This window comes from Antechinus flavipes, chromosome 3, assembly GCF_016432865.1.
Source record: "Antechinus flavipes isolate AdamAnt ecotype Samford, QLD, Australia chromosome 3, AdamAnt_v2, whole genome shotgun sequence".
Taxonomy (NCBI): Eukaryota; Metazoa; Chordata; class Mammalia; order Dasyuromorphia; family Dasyuridae; genus Antechinus; species Antechinus flavipes.
The window spans coordinates 625,070,534-625,089,629 of record NC_067400.1 but is presented as its reverse complement, the minus strand read 5'-3'; the positions used below and the strand labels follow the sequence as shown (position 1 = coordinate 625,089,629).

At 40.2% G+C, this 19,096-nt stretch overlaps 1 protein-coding gene across 1 annotated transcript; it reads left to right on the top strand.

The window, feature by feature from the left end:
- Nucleotides 1-18,732, top strand: LOC127556615 (zinc finger protein 879-like). Its single transcript, XM_051989869.1, has 4 exons — nt 1-69; nt 5,468-5,594; nt 6,336-6,431; nt 8,475-18,732. The coding sequence occupies exons 1-4, from the start codon at nt 61-63 to the stop codon at nt 10,034-10,036; spliced, it is 1,794 nt and encodes a 597-aa protein (XP_051845829.1). The 5' UTR covers nt 1-60; the 3' UTR covers nt 10,037-18,732.
- The last annotated feature ends 364 nt before the right edge of the window (nt 18,733-19,096 follow it).

Below are 19,096 nucleotides of genomic sequence, written 5' to 3'. Positions count from 1 at the left end.
AGCCCCGGGAAGCCAGGCAGGCTTGGAGCAGCAGGGAGTGGCCCTGGGACCTGGAGAGGGATGGCCCGGGTGAGTCCATTTGACGCCCCCTTATCCGTTCCCATTGAGGGAGCTTGAGTTTAAGAATCCCAGGCTTGGATCGGGGTTGGGGCCGTGGAACCGGTCCATCCCTACGTGGCTCTGTCGTTCCAGGCTCCGTGGCTTGGGTTCATGCGGTTTTTGAGTAAAACTGGGCCGGCGCGAGCAGCTTCCCGGTGTCACCCGGCCGTCTTGGCTCAGCCCTCCGAAATCCCACTCATCCCCTTTTTGGTTGACTGCGGCGAAGAGCAGGACTGCTCCGGGCTGCCATTTTCCCCGTTTCACTGCTAACCCACTTCCCGATTCTCTTCCACCCCACGAGCAAGGGGCTAGAGAAGGAGAAAAGGGCTTGCTCCTGCTCCAAAGTGCCAGCATCTTGGCTTTTGCCTCCGGAACTGTTAACCCTGCGTTGCCAAATTCTTGCCAAGCAAGTAGCTCAAAAGAAACAAGAGCTGGGCGGATTGAGAAACGTCCCACTCCGGGGGTCCGTCCAGACTGTTTGCCTTCCAAGCTTGTATCGGCCCGAGCAGCCGCAGTCGGACACACTGTCCCTGACCCCAATGCAGGGGGGCCGTCGGTTCCTTCAGCCAACACCCCTCCCCGATCCCAGCTGTGTGCCCAAACCGGAGGCCACTGATGCAAGCAAACTGGTTATTTCTGGCACCGGGAGAGACTGGGAGAAGCAAAGCTGTTGCTTTAAAGCAGAGATGCTTTGTTGTCATAGTGCAGTCATTTCAGTCACGTCCAACTCTTTGTGACCCGACTTGGGGTTTTCTTGGCAAAGATCCTGTAGTGGTTTTCCCCAGCTCATTTTACATATGTGGAAACTGAGGCAAACAGCTAACTCCTGTTTTAAAAAAAGTCTTTTAAAAGTGTTTTTAAGTGGTTCCTCCAGGGTCACACAGCTGGGAAGTGTCTGAGACTGGATTTGAACTTGGGTATTCTTGATTCCAGAACCAGCTCTCTATCCACTGCACCACCTAGCTGCCCCAAAATGTTATTCTTAAACCTTTGGATAACTATTGTTTAGCTTAGTTATTGTCCTTTTCAAAGTTTTCAAAATACAGGGCCTCCTAAGCAATCTTATTTCAGAAAGAAGTTTGAATTAATGAAATAAAATAGCTTGTATGAATCAATTGAAGAGCAATTAATACCTGGAGATATGGCAGACAACACAACTGCCTCTCAGTTGGGAGGTCAGCGAACAGCAGCGGCTTCTCAGTCTCCTTGTATCATCATCATCATCCTCTCACATGAGATCCCTTCTACAGGTCTGAGTTAGACTCCAGCAGCCACTGGCAGCCGGCTCCCGTAGCACAGCATGTGGCATTTTTTTCCTGTATGTATAGTGTCTGGAACCTAGTTCCTTAAATGTCTGTTGACCACTTTTTGTAGAAAAGACCCTGCCCTAAAAATGTTTATGCCCTCAGAGAGGAAAACACGCCCTAAAAGGAAACTGAAAAGTGTGTTTTGGGCTCAGGGCAGGTAATTCTAGTAGTGGGCTTCCTGGGGACTTGGTAGAAAAGTCAGCAAGAGAAGCCCCAAGGTAATACTAGGGTGAGAAATATGAGCTTGTCTGAGCTGAGCTCTCAACTTAAATGAGGGTTCGGAGTTCATGGCCCCACCCTCCAATCCCAAAAGCAGAGATCCAGAGGAAAGAGCCTGAAGAGTGGATTCTCAGAATCTAGAAAGAAGAGGTTATCTCAGTAGTGAACTTCCTGGTTATAAAATCATCTCTCCTTTATCCTTACACCCCCAAAAAAAGGGAAGGGTGAATGAGAAAAAATTATACAGCCAAGTGCCAATTAGTGTGAACAATGTATTTCATGAAGTGGTCACATATATCCAGATTTACGCTCTTCAAAGTTAGAGCAATTGCTTTCAGCCCAAGGGAAATATACACTATGAATTCAAATGATGCAGTCACTTTATGGGATTCCCTATTTACATTATTAAATGTCTGTTATGTAGAAGGCACAGTATTGGGAGCTAGATTCTAGAAAAACTTCAAAGAGTTTATGTTCTAATTGAAAGAAATGGTACAAACAATGGCTAAGTCGATACGAGATGTATGCTAAGGACAAAATAATTCTGGGAGTGAGCCCTCAAAACTAGAAAACCTCGGGGAAAAGAACATTTTTTCCAGTTGGTGACATGAGCTGAGCCTTGAAAGAATATCGGGTTGTTAAGAAGTGGCCTTTTTCATTCCACTAAGCTCTTGCTGTCCAGCCTCCCTGTTCACCTCTGCATTCTGCCTTCTTCATCGAGGCTCCAGGCTTATGACCGGCGAGCATTCCCTATCTAGTCCTGACCAAGACCTGCCATACTGCTCCCCAAACATCTCCGTGCCGTGTTAATGCTCACATACTCTTCCCTCCATCCCTTCCAGCTCTAGCTCTGGAAAAGCGATCAGTCGGTACTGTTATTCCTGGGGGAAAATACCTCCATCATCATGCAGTCACTCTATGCATAGTTCCCATCCCTTTGACTTTCCTGATCCCCAAAGCCCACTCTCTTACATGTGTTGTCTTCTTCTATTAGGATATAATCTGTTAGGAAAGAGATTATATACTTGTTGCTTCCCCCCAAAAAAGTTTATAAGATCCCAAATTTTCAAAGTACAAGCTGAACAGCCAGAACCAAGCACTCAACCATGGGCCATTCTCACTAGAGACTTCCAAAGCATCATGGAGTCACTGATGACTACTCTTTAAGTAAAGTCTTTTTAATGACCCCTAAACCCACCTCTTTTAATCCACACCTGACCCTCTTGTCCCCCAAAATAGCCCAAGAACTGCTGCCAAATATTTTGCCAAAATCTCATAACCTCACAGAATTTGAGAATTGGAAGGGATTTCACTGGCCATCAATCCAACCTTTGCCCAAAAGGAGTCCCCGGAATAACATGCCTGCTTTAGATCTCCACGGAGGGGGCACCCATCACACGGCTGGACAGATCGTTCCACTTTTGGACAGCCCTCTCATTGTTAGGAAAGGTTTCTTACAGTCAGCTTAAATTGCTCTTTTGGTAACATGTCCCCATCTCATGTTTCTATGTGTTTCTATCTTCGGGAGCCAAAGAGAATAATTCTAATTATTCCTGCATCTGACGGTCTTTCAAATAGTTGCTTGAATACAGATATCATATCCTTCACCCCCTAATCTCAAGTTTTGAGTTTTCCACACAAGACCAGTACCTCAAATGATCCTTCTTGACCATCATAGTTCTTCTTTCTTAGAAATTCCAACTTCTGATTGTCCTACTTAAAACATGATATCTGGAACAGAACACTAATGAGTTGAAGGAAGATTGAAATGGGGTGATCACTTCCCTAGTCCTGGAAGCTCTACCCCTATTAATGTGATATATAGTAAAATTTAGGTTAGGGGACCACCCTCTTACACTCCTTACTCAAATAGCTTACAGTGTGCTAACACCTAAAGATCTTTTTTCCAAATAATTACTTTCTGCCTCTGCCTTCCCCCCACCATTGCCCCCCCTTTTTTTTTAAACTCAAGTAAATGAGTTTACAGTTATTTCCATTGAGTCCCATCTAAATAGAGTCAGTCCAATACTCTAGCCTGTCAGACTCCTTTTAGATCCTGAGTCTGTCATCCACTGCCTTAGTGATGATGTCAGACTGAGTTTTACATCATTTGCAAATGTTATAGGTCTGCATTTATTCAAGCCACTAAAAATAAGTTAAACTACACAGGACCAAGCACCGATCCCTGAGGAGGGCGAGAGGCCTGGACTGAAAACTTTCTGCCGTATTGACAGTGAACCATTAACATCAACTCTTTGCATTTGGCCAGCCGGTTTTGATTCCATCTCATCGTATTACTGTCTAATTCATAGCTGCCATATGCAGTGTTCCCTTAAAACATCTAGACAGGGCAGCCGTGGTCCCAAAGAGCCGTGAATGGGTCAGTAACTGACCTAGTTACTCTAAGGGTAGATCAGGAAGTTCCCCAACTGGAACTTGGCTGGCTTTTTTAATGAGTCATTTGGTCCCCGTGTTGTTCAGGGAGAGAAGTTGGGAAGATGTGGGCCAGCTAATGGTCTAGTAAGGAAGGTTTGGAATTGGTTGACTGCCAGAAGGAAAGCCCTCGGCGGGGTAAGTGTCAGACTGGAAAAAGATCTTTGTTGGACAGCCCCAAGGCTCGGTGCTTTGCCTCAGTGTCTTGGATCAAGACTTCTCAGATGTGAAGATGACACAGAGGAGAAAAAATGGGTTGAATGGCATTTTCAGGATGGAATCTTAGACCAAATATAATGAGAAGAGAGGGAACAGGGACACGTGTAAGGTTTTGATGTGATGGGTACCTGAACACCGTGATCTACTCTCTACCCACAGTCAGATGGTTTAAATTAATGTGTAAAGTTGTGGGATGACTAATAGCTACAACTAGCATTTTGAAAGCTTGAAGATTTTCAAAACACTTTCCAAATATGATCTCTTTTGATCCTCAATGTATTAGGGGCTTAGAAAGCTAAGGGAGATTAAAAATGAAATGGCTTATACAAGATCACACATCTAGCAAAGGTCTGGGGGGGGAGGGGATTTTAATTCAGTCCTTGACCTGATTAGTAAGACATTTTCAGTGGGGACTCCTGATCCATTAGAAATAGCAGTGGTTACCGAGTAAAGCGAGCAGAACCCGGAGAACATCGTACACTGAAACAGCAACAGTGGGTGATGAGGATCAGCTGTGAAACCCTTAACTCTTCTCAGCAATACGGCAATCTGAGTGGGTTGGAAAATACCCTCCATGTCTGGAGAGACAACTATGGAGACTGAATACAGATCAAAGCAGACTCTTTTCATTTTTCTTTTTTTTTTCTTTCTCGTGGTTTTTCCTTTTGTTCTGATTTTTCTTTCATAATATGACTAACATGGAAATATGTCTAACGTGACTGTACATCTATAACCTATCTATTTTAGAGGGTGAGATGGAGGGGAAGAGAAAAATATACAACTCCAAATTTCACAAAAATAAATGTTGAAAACTATCTTTACATTTAATTGGAAAGAAAATAAAATACTATTAAGTGAAAAAGAAAGAAATGGCACCAGTTGGGATGGAGAGTGTTTGCTATGGTTTCTCTACCTAGAAATTAATCTTTGGTGTAATTGCTTCTCGGGTGTGACTGCTGTGTGTGAGGATAGAATACAGGACGCTAGTGTGTCCACAGTTGGATGATCCGGCCATTGGCGTGAGGTCAGAGCTTCCTTCCAACTCGCTAAGGGGATGGAGGAGCAGATGGAGCTGGGCCTGGGACTCGGCTCCCTTTAGTTCTATGTGGCCTTTGGGCAAAGCACTGATCGGCGCCTCAGAAAAAGGAGGAGCTCCAGGTGACCCTTAAAGCCCCTTTTCTCTCCCCCAGGAGTCTGTGTCCTTCAGAGATGTGGCTGTGGATTTCAGCCAGGAGGAGTGGGGCTTCTTGGACGCCTCTCAGAAGAAATTGTACAGGGAAGTGATGCTGGAGAACTACAGGAACCTGGCCTCCCTGGGTAAGGGCCGCCTCCCCTACCTCCCAGCCCCAACCTTTTTGCCCTGTCCCTTCTCCCCAGTGTTAAAGATCCATGCTACTTTGGGGCACCTTACTCCAGCTCCCCTTTTGGCACTTACTAATTGGAAACCGAATCCTTGCGTGGTTTCTTGGGCATGTGGTTAGAGAATAGGATTGTGGTCAGAACTGGCCTCCACTAGGGGATCCCTGCCTGGACCTGACAAGGGGCTTGGCGTGGAGCCCCCAGAGAAGGGGCCCATCGCTGATGAGGATGAAAGGTTTCTGTCGCACTTTTGCATTATCTCATTTTATCCTCACAGCATCCCTGTGGGGCAGCTGCCCCTGCCTTGCCCAGGGTCACACAGCTCCTCACGTCTTCCCCAGCTCTGAGGGGAGAAGTCTGTCTGCTCTGAGAGGCCCCAGCGGCCAAACCACTCCCTCCCTTGTCTGTAAAACAAGGACAGTGGCCCCTGGGGTCCATCCAGCTCACAATCCAATTTCCCCCAGATTCCAGTGCAAATACTGGAAGTTGGGAGATGTTCATGCTCCCTGTGAGGGAGATGGACGGATGGCCTAATTTTCTTTCTGATTCTAAATTGGCTGAATGATCCACACTCCCCATTTCTCTTCTCCTTTCCCCTTCAATGCTCTGATACTTTCCTAGCATGGGCTGCTTTCCCTGGAAAGGACTGAATTCTGAGGTTCCCTCTCTTCTCAGCAGTTCCCTATTTACCATGAGCAGGGCTTCCAGTTTGCAAACCAGATGAGGTCTCCCAGTTGGAACGGGGTGATGCCCCATGGATGCTGGAGAGAGAGGGCCCAAGAGCTTCCCTTGCAGGTGAGTGAGTGCAACCAGCCCACTGTGGACATTAGCGCAAGTAATCATTTCCTGGAAATGTTGGAGAAGAAACTCTCCTCAAATTTCTCCCCACCTGCTCTAGTTGGGAAGAACCAGTGTTGTCTAGTACCGAGACTTTCTTAGGCCTTCTTTATCTCTATAGCATGTGGAGACCCCAAAACAAGACCCACAGTCTAGCAACTCCTATTGGGATTGTGGGAATATCAACCGATCCCGCTCATCTTCTGGAGGACAAACACCCTAACCCATTGATAGGAGCTCATGACCTTATTCTTTCTCTCACTTGGTTCAAAGGCAATTGAAGTGTATATTCTTATGCTAATGTTATGAAATTATTAAAATGTAAAATCTATAATTAATTAGTTAATGAATTAACTAGAATTAAGAGGAAAATTTCTCTTAATTCTCCTCTTTCACTCTAAAATCCCAATCTGAAAGGTATAACATATATGACTGTTACTGGCTTTACAATTTATTAACAGTCACAGATAAGAAAGAATTGTAAAAGAATAAGTTTTAGTTGTTGATGATAATCATGGCCAAAGTCATTCCTGTGCTCTAGGAAAATGGATGAAGGAAAAAGTTGTTGTCTTCTCACTTGTCGACTGTTAACTCTACAGATATTAGGATCCCTGGGTTAAAACATTTGATTCAATTCTTCTTGGAAATGTCAACTAACTGCCTTTACCACAAAATAAGATTTAATTCAGTCTTCTCATCAAGGGTGAAAGAATGCTAAACTCTTTCTTCTCATGAATTCTCTTCTGTCTTCTCCATACAATATCTTCTTTACCCTATAGCAGTTAACAGCTTTAAAAGATAACAGTTAACTCTTCAACTTCCTCATAGATCGGTTGTCTCATGGTAGTTAATTGTCCATTATTCATCTAGATCTCTTCCAGAATGATGTTGTTGGTCCTCTCTCAATTCACAGACTCTTCCCCATATAACGATTAATTAATTGTCAGTCCCAAGTTTCTCTCTTTTGCAAAAGTCGTGTAATAGTGGTAGACTATGAGAGAGAGTATAAATTGAAATTATAATCTAATTCCTGAAAATATATTTTCCTAACATTTCCTGGGAGAAAGCAAGGTCTTCCTTAAGGCTCAATTCTTTCTCTTTCACCATTTTTAGGATTCTCTTTGGACAGAAGTCATATTTTTTACCTATTTTTCCATTGCTTAATAATTCTATGTCATTGTCCCAATCCCTAAAAGGGATACAAGAAAGCAAGGAGATTTTCACTTTTCTGTGGGGCCATGATGGGATTAATTAATGAGGTAAAGCTCTATAACAAAACATGCTTCTTTGGATAACTAAGTGATCATATGCCTCGTTCTTCAGGAGTGAGCAAAGGGGGCAATAAGTGAGAACATTGGACTAAATAGAATAAAAAGAAAAATAGTTGGATTAAGTTTTAACTTCAGTATTGGGATTTATTTTAAAAAATTAACTGGGGGAAGTGTACCCTGACAACAATTCATTCGACAGCTCTTCAGAAAAAGACCTGAGAGTCAGCATTTCTTCCTGAGAATGACAATGGCAACTTGTACATCTCTATAACCTCCTTTGGGTTGTGAAGGGCTGCCTCCACATACATCATCTATACTTTGAATATATTTCATTTCTCCCTGTACTGAAGGTTGACATTATACCAGCAGTCACATGAAATCTAAGTTTTTCTGTCCCATCAGGGCCCTTGGGCACAATGTGACATTTTGTCATCTCTTTAACCATTCTGTGCCTCACTTTGCTCATCTATAAACACAGTAATCATCTCTTCCCTGCTTCTGTTGCAGGAGAGCTGGAAAGTCTCGGGGTTATCATGTATTTGAATGTCCTTTGTAAAGGTAAATCCCTCTTTGAAAGTGTGGTTATGAGACTTTATTAGCAATGATTCTGCCATTTCAAAGATCAAGAGTATTCTCTCCTGTTTGAGGAAATGAAGTGAGACTAAATGTAAAGTCATTTCATTTCTCTATTTGGAAGAAAGAGATATATTTATGTTTTTCTTTCCTTCAGATTGGGAGCTAAGGCCTAAAATCAAAGGATCTACTCCAGAGCAGTACATTTCTCCAAAAGAGTCATCCTGGAAGAATGTCATCAGCAGCAATCCTTGGAAGTTGGAGTCGGGAGAAACCTTGGCTTGTGATATCAAGTCGGTGAAGAAACATGACAGCCAGGACAGTCCTTCCAGGAAATTAGCAATCTCCCCCAGAAAGACTGTAGGCAGAGGAAGAGACCAGCGATGTAATAAATTTGGAATAAGCTTCGGCCGGGGGTCAGGCCTTTCTCTCCAAGGGGGCATTCCTGCAGCTGACAGCCATAATGGAGGTGATCCACATGGCTGCATCTTCCCACCCTATTCCTACCTAACTCAATATACTAAAAGGACATCCAGGGAAGAGCATGACAGGTACGATGAATGTGGGAAACACCTACATTGTCAGCCAAATCATACTCAGTATTATGGCAAACACACAGGGGTGAAAGCTTATAAGTACAATCACTGTGAGATAACCTTCAGCTGGGGCACAGCCCTTACTGGACACCCCCAGCTTCATGCAGAAGATAGCCAGTGTGGGAAGACCTTCAGCCAAAACGCAGAGCTGATTTACCATCAGAAAATTCACGATGAGGAGAAGCATTATGCAAGCACTGAGTACGGGGAGGGCTCCATCGATCACTTATCGCTGATTGCCCATCAGAAAATCCGTACCGGAGAGAAACCATACGACTGTTTTGAATGTGGGAAGGCCTTTAGCCAGAGCTCCGAACTTACTAGACATCAGAAAATCCATACCGGAGAGAAGCCTTACGAATGCAGCGAGTGTGGGAAGGCCTTCGTCTGGAACTCGGAACTGATTAGACACCAGATAATTCACACTGGAGAGAAGCCCTACGTGTGTAACGAATGTGGGAAGGCCTTCACGCAGAGCTCGTCTCTTACTTTACATCAGAGGATTCACACCGGGGAGAAGCCGTATAAGTGCGACGAATGCGGGAAGGCCTTCACCCGGAGCTCATCCCTCACCGTGCATCACAGTACCCACACCCGGGAGAAACCTTACGAGTGCAGTCAGTGTGGGAAGACTTTCAGCTGGAACTCCGAACTCATTAGACACCAAATAATTCACACTGGAGAGAAGCCGTATAAATGTGACGAATGCGGGAAGGCCTTCACCCAGAACTCATCCCTCGTCTTACATAAGCGAATCCACAGCCGAGAAAAACCTCACGAGTGTCACGAATGTGGGAAAGCCTTCATCCAGCACACCGCCCTTATCTGCCATCGGAGAATCCACACTGGAGAGAAGCCTTATAAATGCAATGAGTGCTGGAAGGCTTTCAGTCAGAGTGGACACCTTACTGTGCACAAGAGAATTCACAGTAGAGAGAAGTCCCGAGAGTGGAACGGCTGTGGGAAAGCCTTCGTCCAACACTCCCCTCTTATTTACCATCAGAGAATTCACAGTGGTGAGAAAGCTTACGAATGCAATGAGTTTGGGAAGGTCTTCAGTCAGGACACAGACATTATTAACCGTCAGAAAATCCATCCTGGAGAAACGTTTTTATACATGTAATGAATATGGGAAGTCCTTCATCTGGAGCTCATTTCTTAAAGTTCTGATAATTCAGACCAGATTAAAATTGTATAAATGTAATTCGCATGGGCAGGATTCAAATGGAACTTTCTCAAATATATGTCTAGTCAGATTGGAACGAATCCTTGTAAATGTAATGAGGGTGAGAAGGTCTTCAGCCAGAGCTCGTCCCTTACTGTACGTACATCAGAGAATTCATACTAGAGAGAAATTAGGGATAGAATTAATGGGGGAAGACCACCAAGGGCTCAGAATTTGTTAGACAAAAGAGAAGAAGCCTTATGAACAACATTTGCTAATATTTAGATAGTGCTTTAAGAATGGTAAAGTGCTCTGAAGTCAGAAGGACCTGAGTTCAAATGTGACTTCAGACACTTAACACTTCCTGGCTGTGTGACCCTGGGCAAGTCACTTAACCCCAATTTCCTCAGCAAAAAAAAAAAAAAATTAGTAAAGTGCTTTATAGATATTCTCACAATAAAACTGGGAAGTCAGTGCCATTTTTCAGATCAGGAAAATATGACTAAGAAATTAGTGATTTCTTCAGACACATAGCTAGGAAGTGTCTTGAGGCTGAATAGGAGTCCAGATCCCCCTGACTCAAAGCCCAGTGTTCCATCTGTAGAGTGGATGGAATAGAATTAAGGTTCCACTGACATTGTGATCTGTTCATGTAAGTCATTGTGCTAATCACTGGGTATCGAAAGACAAAAATTAAGAAATCCCTACTTGTGATGATTCTACTCTCTTCAGGTAATATGTGGAACTTTTAGTTAAATGTGACTAATATGGCAAAAATGCTTTCATCTTCTTGCCTCTGAAAAAACCCTCTTGCAGGACACATTTGGAAAGGTTTGAGGCTGGTGTCCACCCCACCATTTGAAGCCTTCTGGTGATCCCATGACTGGGAGAGCCCGTGGGATGTAAAGCCAGTGACCTGGCCTTGGCGAGGGTCCCAGAGCCTGTCCGGCACCTCCCACTGTATCTGAGGAGGCGGTACTGCAGTACCAACCACCATCTCACAGCATCTCGATGCTGGACGAGAGGGCAGGTAACAAACACTTCAAGTATCTCAGGATTAGCAGCATTAACTCTTAGTACTAACAGATGTCCAACTGACATCCCATGTGGTCTGAAATGCTCTAAAATGGCCCTTTAGGCCATGACGAGATCCTCGATTTCTTCCTCTGCAGCTATACCTTTGGGAATTTTCTCCCGGCACTATTATCTGTAGTCAGCTTCTCTAGACCTGGTTCATCTCTCCATTTGTGTTCCTTGTTCTTCATTTCCATCGTGAGAGGAAAGGCCTCTCCCTTATTTCTCCTATATTCCTCTTTCCCAGAATTCAAAAGGATATATAATAATATGAGAGTAAAAACCTTATTTAAACCCTAGCAAGCCCCAAAGGATAACATACAGAGCAGATCCTCTAAACAATTGGACTTCTGATCATCGATGTGGTCACAAAGAGTTGGACCCAACTGAATGAGTGAATAACAACAAAGGCACTTCCCTCTGAGCAGCTACTTCTTATAATACACAAAATCCTTCTGTCCAACTTAGAGTTTTACAGACTTTGAGTCACTTGGTAGTTATATAACTTTAAGGAGGGTCACATAGCCATTTTGTCAGGGATAGGACTTGAATCCAGGGCCTCTTGACTTTGAGACCAATAGGGGCACTTAACCTTTTCTGTATCATAGTCCCCAAAGGTATGCTATGGAGTATTTAACAATCAGCTCTCCAAAAAAGAAGATATTTGTGTCAGGCAGATTTAAATTTAATTTACCTTAACATTTTTCCATTTTATTAAATCTAGACAATCAGTAAAACAAATCAACTCTTGATTTGTAGTGTTTCTGAGGTATAAGTGCTCAGACTAAATTTTTTTATTCCACTTAATTTTTCTTTTTTCTCAATTATATATAAACAAAAATTTGTTTTTTTTTTTTATTTTGAGTTCCAAATTCTCTCCTTCCATCCACTTCCCCCTCATTGGGAAGTTAAGCAATTTGATGCAGATTATACATATTCAGGCATGCAAAATATATTTCCATATTAGTCATATTGCAAAACATCAAAAAATTAAAAAATAAAGTTTTTTTAAGTATACTTCAATTTGCATTCAAACTCAATCAGTTCTTTCTCTGAAAGTGGACAGCATTTTTCATCATATGCCCTTCAGAGTAGTTTAGTAACATTTTATTGCCAAGAATAGCTGTCATTCACAATCAATCTTTAATTAATTTTTAATTTAATTTAATTACTGTGTATAATGTTATATTGATTCTGCTCATTTCACTTTGCATCAATTCACATTAGTCTTCCCAGATTATTTGGTAGGATTCTGCTGATCATTTCTTATAGCACAAAAGTATTCCATCACAATCACATATAATATGTTATTCAGCCATTCTGCAGGTGATGGGCATACCTTTACAAAAAGAGCTGCTATAAATAATCTTGTACATATGCATTCTTTCTCTTTTTTGTTGATCTCTTTGGAATACAGATTTAGTACTAGTATTGCTGGATCAAAGGGGATGCAGTTTTGTAGCCCTTTGGGCATAGTTCCAAATTGTTCTCCAGAATGGTTGGATCAGGTCACAACTTTACCAACAGCGCATTAGTGTCCCAGTTTTTCCACATTTCTTCCATCATTTGTCATTTTCCTTTTCTCTCATATTAGCCAATATCTGATAAGTGTGAAGCGATACTTCAAAGTTCTTTCAGTTTGCATTTCTCTAATCAATAGTCCCTTTCTTCAGAATAATATTTTTAAATGCAAAAAATAAAATTCACAGAGTTATCAAGAAAAGTTGATTAAGTACAATTATCAAAATGTTTCAAAAACAAGCATATGGACCCCAGGAGAGGGACCATGTCATATTTCATGTTACTTCTTGAAGTACCACCTCTCAAAATGTAAGACACCATTGGACACTTAGGAATTTTTAAAAATAGCTTAAAGTGGCACAATTCAGCATTTTTGCAACGGGGAGGAAACAGGCATTCTGTGAAGACATAAAAGATGTGTAGCAATGCAAAGTATGGTAGTGTATATTCAAAATCCCAGCTACCAGGGACGCTGAGGTTAGTGAATTTCTTAAGCCTAGGCGTTCTGAACTGGAGTGGGCTAAGCTGATCAAATGTCCAGATTTATTTCAGCAACAATATGGTGAACCCCAGAAAATAGGAGTTTTCCAACTTGCTTCAGAAAGACAGGAAACATGCCAAATGTCCCATGTTGTTCAGTAATAGGCCCAGGCCTATGTTAGCGCTCATAGACTTAGAGGTAGACTAAGATACTGAATCAAAGAGGAAAAAGAAAGAAAAAGGAGGGAAAAGTAAAAGTGAAAAAAACTTTATGGAGATAAAAGAAGGCTTAAATAATTGGAATCAGTTTTTATATTTAGTCTGTCAAGATAAGAAAAATGGCAGTATGATCCTAAAAACAACCTACTATTTGAAAGTTATACAAATCAAACTACCAATGGTTATTACATAGAACTTTAACTATAATAATTCATTTAGAAGAACTTAATAGTCAAGAATTTCAAAGGAAATAATTTTTTAAAAACTAGTAATAATGGATCTCCAGATTTCAGATTACATGCTAAAGCAATAATTATCAAAAGTTTTGGTGCTGGTTAAAAATAAAAAAGTAGATCAGTGGAACAGGTTAGATAAATAAGACATAGAAATAAAAACAATAGCATACTCTTCAGTAAACTTAAGAATATAATGTATTAAGAAAAAGGACTCCCTATTTGGGAGGGAAAAAAAAACTCAGGAAAAACTCATTAGCTTTACATTAGCATCTAAGCCAGCATACGTAACACAATGACCTCTGGATTGTAAGTAATCAATGTAAAATGGTACATGATTTTAAAAATGGAAGAAAGTATCTGATGATCATGGTTTAAAGGAGATTTAATAAATAGACAAAAAATATAAATTATCACAAAGGATAAAATAGACCATTAAAATTATATAAACTCAAGGCTTTCCACAAATGAAATCAATCGGGATTGTAGCTAGTGATTCTGGGGGGAAATTCTTACATCAAAAGTGTCAAAAAATAACCTATTATCTAAGACAGGAAATTGGTGCAAGTTCATAAGCCTAAAAATCACTTTTTGATAAGTGATCAAAAGATGTGAACAACTTTGAAAAGTAGATATGCAAATGAAAACTTATGCCCACTGATTGAGGAATGGCTGAACAAATATTGATACGTGGTAACAATGAAATATTGCACTGGAATAACTCATGAATAATTCAAAGAGACTTGGGAAGAATTGAACAAACTAAAGCAGGGCCAACTAAGCAGTATAATGACAATTCACAGAATGAACATAAAAATATATGTATATCCATATGTGTACATATACAGTGGTATGTATGTGTCTACATATATATGTAAAACAGTTAAGAAACCTGATCAATGTAATGGTCAATCTTAATTTCAGAGGACTTGTGAAATAAGTTTCCCAATTAATAGCAAAGACGTGATGAATAACAGATAAAGAAGAATGTTTACATTTTCAGACAAGACCATGTGTTGATTTTGTTTTCCTGGATATGATTACTTGTTATACGAAAGGGTTGGAGTAAGGAGGATCATTGAGAAATGACAGTAATGTGGGGTTTTTCCTCTATAAATCCATCAACTAGAATTTATTGACCATATACTATGTGTGCTTATTGTACAAGGCACTAGGAATACAAAGACAAAAAAGAAACAGTGTCAGCCTTCAAGGAACTTATATTCTTTCAGTAAAGCATATTCAAATTATATGCCAGATAAATACAAAGTAATTAGAAGGAAGAGAATCAGGAAGGAGTTCATGAACAAGGAGACATGGGCTGAGTTTTGAAGGAAATAAGAAATTCTAAGATGTCTAAATGTGGAAAGAACATGCCAAATTGGAAATGGCAATGTAAAAACATATAAAGGGTGGGAAATTTGGAGCAATATGCTTAAGGCTCAGTATGATTGGTTTAATCCTACAATTAACTCAGTGGAATTGATAAAGACAATGGCTATCTAGTTTAGCATGTGAGTTCTCTAGTTCAGTATGATTGATTTAATCTTACAATCAATAATGGTTGCCTAGTGATATAATGATTGGTTTATACTTGGTATGCTGTAATGCTGTAATTGTAATAGAGCATATAAACTGGGGATAAACTCAGCCAGAGAGAGAGTAGACAGAGGACTGGAGGCTGGAACTCAGGCTCTAGGACTCGGAGAGATTCATTCCATCTTCATCAGTTTTGTGGTGGCTGGCCTGTCTTCTTGCTCCCCCACTGAGACCAACGCCCATCTGAAGGGCCCCTAGAAAGCTAGCCAGGCCCCAGGTGAAGGAGACAGACTGTGAAGGAGATAATAAAGACTTTGGACTTTATCCTTGACTATTCTCATGATGATTACTCTGTTGAAACTGGTTCTGAGACTTCCAGAAAGCTAACCATAACATTACAAAAAAACACAAGAAATGAGATGGGATGATGTATGTAAGGCAAGAAGGTCAGTTTGTCTAAACTACAACATGTATTGATGGAAATAATCAAAGAATGTAAATTAGGGCCACACATACTATTTGTTTTCATTTGATCCCAGAGACAATTGAGATATCTATAGGACCTACAGCATGAAAAGTTGAGAAAGTATTTGGGAATGTGAAACTGGAACTCAGGAGAAAGACTATGGCTGGATATTTTATTTGGGAGTCTTCTGTAGAGAGGTGATAAGTAGACCAAAGTGAATTGCTATGTCACCATGGGAGAGAACATAAAAATAAGAGAAGGCAGCCCAGGACAGGAACAACTTCAGTTATGAAATGGCATAAGGATAATGAACTAGCAAAGGAGGCAAAGAACAAGAGGTCTTGTATAAAGAATAGAGAGAAGGCCAGTTAGGCTGCAGGAGTCAGGGGAAGGAGGTTGATGGGAAGCAAGTTATAAAGGATTTAAAAAACTTAATAGAGGAATTTACATTTTATCCTAGAGGTAATGGGGAACTACTGAATATCATAAAGGAAAATGACATAGTCAGATTTGTGCTTAAAGAAAAATTTTTTTTGCTATAATAGCTCAATAAATGGGCTAGAGTAGGGAGATACTTGAATCAGAGGAACCAATCAGTTGTTGCAGTCATCCAGGGAAAAAGTGATGAGAGTCTGAACTAAAATGATAGGTATGTGAGTTAGGGAGGGGTGGTTAGATGAAAGTGATATAGAAGAAGAAATAGCAAGATTTAAGAACTAACTCTATATGTGGAGTGAAGAATTAAGGATGAAGATAAGTTTATAAATCTGGAAGAAAAATACCTATGAGAAAAATAGGCAAGATTAAAGGAAGGATAGATTTAGGGAAAGAGCACGAATTTACTTTTAGACATTTAAGTTTGAGAGGTCTACAGGATGGTCAGATGGAAATGCCTAGGAAGTAATTGATATAGGATAGAAGTTCAGGAGAGAAATTGGGGTTGATATGTAGAGATCTGAGTCATCTGCATGGAGTTTCTCATTAAATAAATGGGAGTTCATGAAGTTAACAAGAAATGGGGAAGAGAAAAGGGTTTAGGATAGAACTTTGGAGAATTTCCATAGTTGATTAGGATGTGGATAATAAGCTGACTAAAAAGCTGGAAAAGGAGTTATCAGAGAAGAAAAACCAAGAGATAAAAGTGCCACACAATCTAGAGAGGAGAATATACAGAAGATGATAAGCAATCATCAACAAGCATTTATTTCTTGCTATGTGCCCAGGCACTGTGCTAGGTGCTGGTGATACAATGAATGAAATAATCCCCATGCACAAAGTGACATGGGAGGTTTGTGAGGGAAATAAGTACATATAAAATATGCATATGTACTAAAGCATAAATATGAAGTTAATATTATAAATAAGCATATAAATAAATCTCTACATACACAGCATAGTTAAATGTAATTTTGAAAAGAGTTGGGAATCAGGAAAGGTTTCATGTAGAAAATACTGCCTTAGCTGCCTCTTAAAGGAAGAGAGAGAAGCTGTGAAATAAAATGAAGAGAGATTTCATTCCAGGTACGAGGGATGACCCGTGCAAAGGCATAGAAATGAGAGATGGAGTGTCAGGAGGCAAGGAAAGAGAGATGGCTACTTTGGCTGGATTACAGGAACTGAAAGGGGAAGTAGAATACAATGAGACTAGAAATCCCCTACCCACTGAGAAGGCAAGAAATATAGTATCAATGATAAATATTGAAGTCATGCAAGACTTTCACAGTCTTGTTGCAAGAAAAAAATCAAGAAAAATTAAGCAAAAGAAAAATAAGCTTCAGTCTGCACTCAGAGTTCCTCAGTTGTCTCTGGAAGTGGATAGAATTTTTTAATCATAATTGGAGATTATCATGAATCATTGTATTCATCAGAGTAGTTCAGACTTTCACAGTTGATTATTTGTAACAATATTGCTGTAACTATGTTAAATGGTCTCCTAGTTTTGGATGCAGGAAGATCATTTTCTCTGAGAGAATATTGTACCTCCATGGAAGATAAATTGGCTCAAAAGAAGGGAAATCAAAACTCATTGTTGACACCTGCCATCCAGAAGGTTTGGAGGCCTGGACCTATGGAGGAACTCATAAGACAAATGGACAAGAAAATTATCATGATGAAGATGAGATAAAAACAATTTGAAGCAAGGAGATTTCTGCCATGGGGTAATGCTTCTAACCTCATTATTTCCTTTGGGAATTGGTACTTTTAAGAGTGAGAAAACAGAATAAAGGGACGAAGAGGCAAGATCTACAAAACAGTAACATGGAGATGGCTTAGAATAAGTGATGATTCACCTTGGGTTCTCCATGAGAAATAGAAAGATAGAGATGAGACATTTATTAAATGCCTACTGTATGCTAGGCATGTCAGTAAAACAGAACAAGCAAAGAGAATATAGCAGCCTGCAAGGAGCTTACATTTGAAGCACACAGAAGGGATATGAAAAGTGGAGAGGGAAACAGAATAAGGAAGGTGCTCTAGAGCATCATGAGTTGGTCAGGGTTTGAAAAGAACATGAAGACTGGCATGAGTGTGCTCTCAAATGAAATTAGGAGAAAATCAGAGAAGGCCATAGAGATGAAGGCATTGCTAGCAACAGAAAATACCTACTGGGATAGTAGTGGAGAAGTGGTCAAGGATTTCAGGGACTTTTTGGAATCTGAGGAATCCAAAACAATTAAAGAAAGAACAAATAAATATAAAGTTTGTGAATCAAAGAAAAGTTTGGAGTTGACAAAAAGAAAATTAATAACGAGAACAAGGTAAAGAAATATTTTTAAAAGAAGTACAGAAAACAAGACAAAATAAGTTAAAAATGGGGAGGGAGGATTTTGAACTAACCACTTATAAGAAGGAAAAAATTAGGAACAAGACAATTTTGGTTGACTAAATACAAATAAGGAAAAAATAATAAATTTAAGTAAAAATCCAAAGCTAGGGAAGTTGAAAACCAAAAGAGTTGTCATATGAATATATATGTCATATATGAATGTGAATGCATGAAACCATCAAATCAAATGAAAATGACAGACTGGAAAAGAAAAAAATCCTATAATGTGTTGATTATAAGAAATATATTCAGGAAGGAAAGATATAAACAATAAAAATGAGAACATGAAAGATAATTTTTTATATGTGTGGTAAATTTTTTCTGGTAAATTTATTTATTTTTAATACACATTACTTTATCAATCATGTTGGGAGGGAAAAATCAGAGCAAAGGGGAAAAACCATGGGAGAGATTTAAAAAATAAAACAGAAAAAAGAAATGAACATAACATGTGTTGATTACATTCAGTCTCCTCCATTCTTTTTCTGGATGCAGATGGCATTTTCTGTCCAAAGTCTGTTGGGATTGCTTTGGATCACTGAACCACTCAAAAGAACCAAGTCTTTCACAGTTGATCATCACACATTCCTGCTGTTATTGTGTACAATGTATTCCTGGTTCTGTTTATTTCACTCAGCATCAGTTCATGTAAATCTTTC

Excerpts from the sequence above, each read along its gene's own strand:
- LOC127556615 (XM_051989869.1), top strand. Across the intron at positions 5,595-6,335 it reads CAGGAACCTGGCCTCCCTGG|GGCTTCCAGTTTGCAAACCA; the intron begins GTAAGGGCCGCC and ends TACCATGAGCAG. Across the intron at positions 6,432-8,474 it reads CCCAAGAGCTTCCCTTGCAG|ATTGGGAGCTAAGGCCTAAA; the intron begins GTGAGTGAGTGC and ends TCTTTCCTTCAG.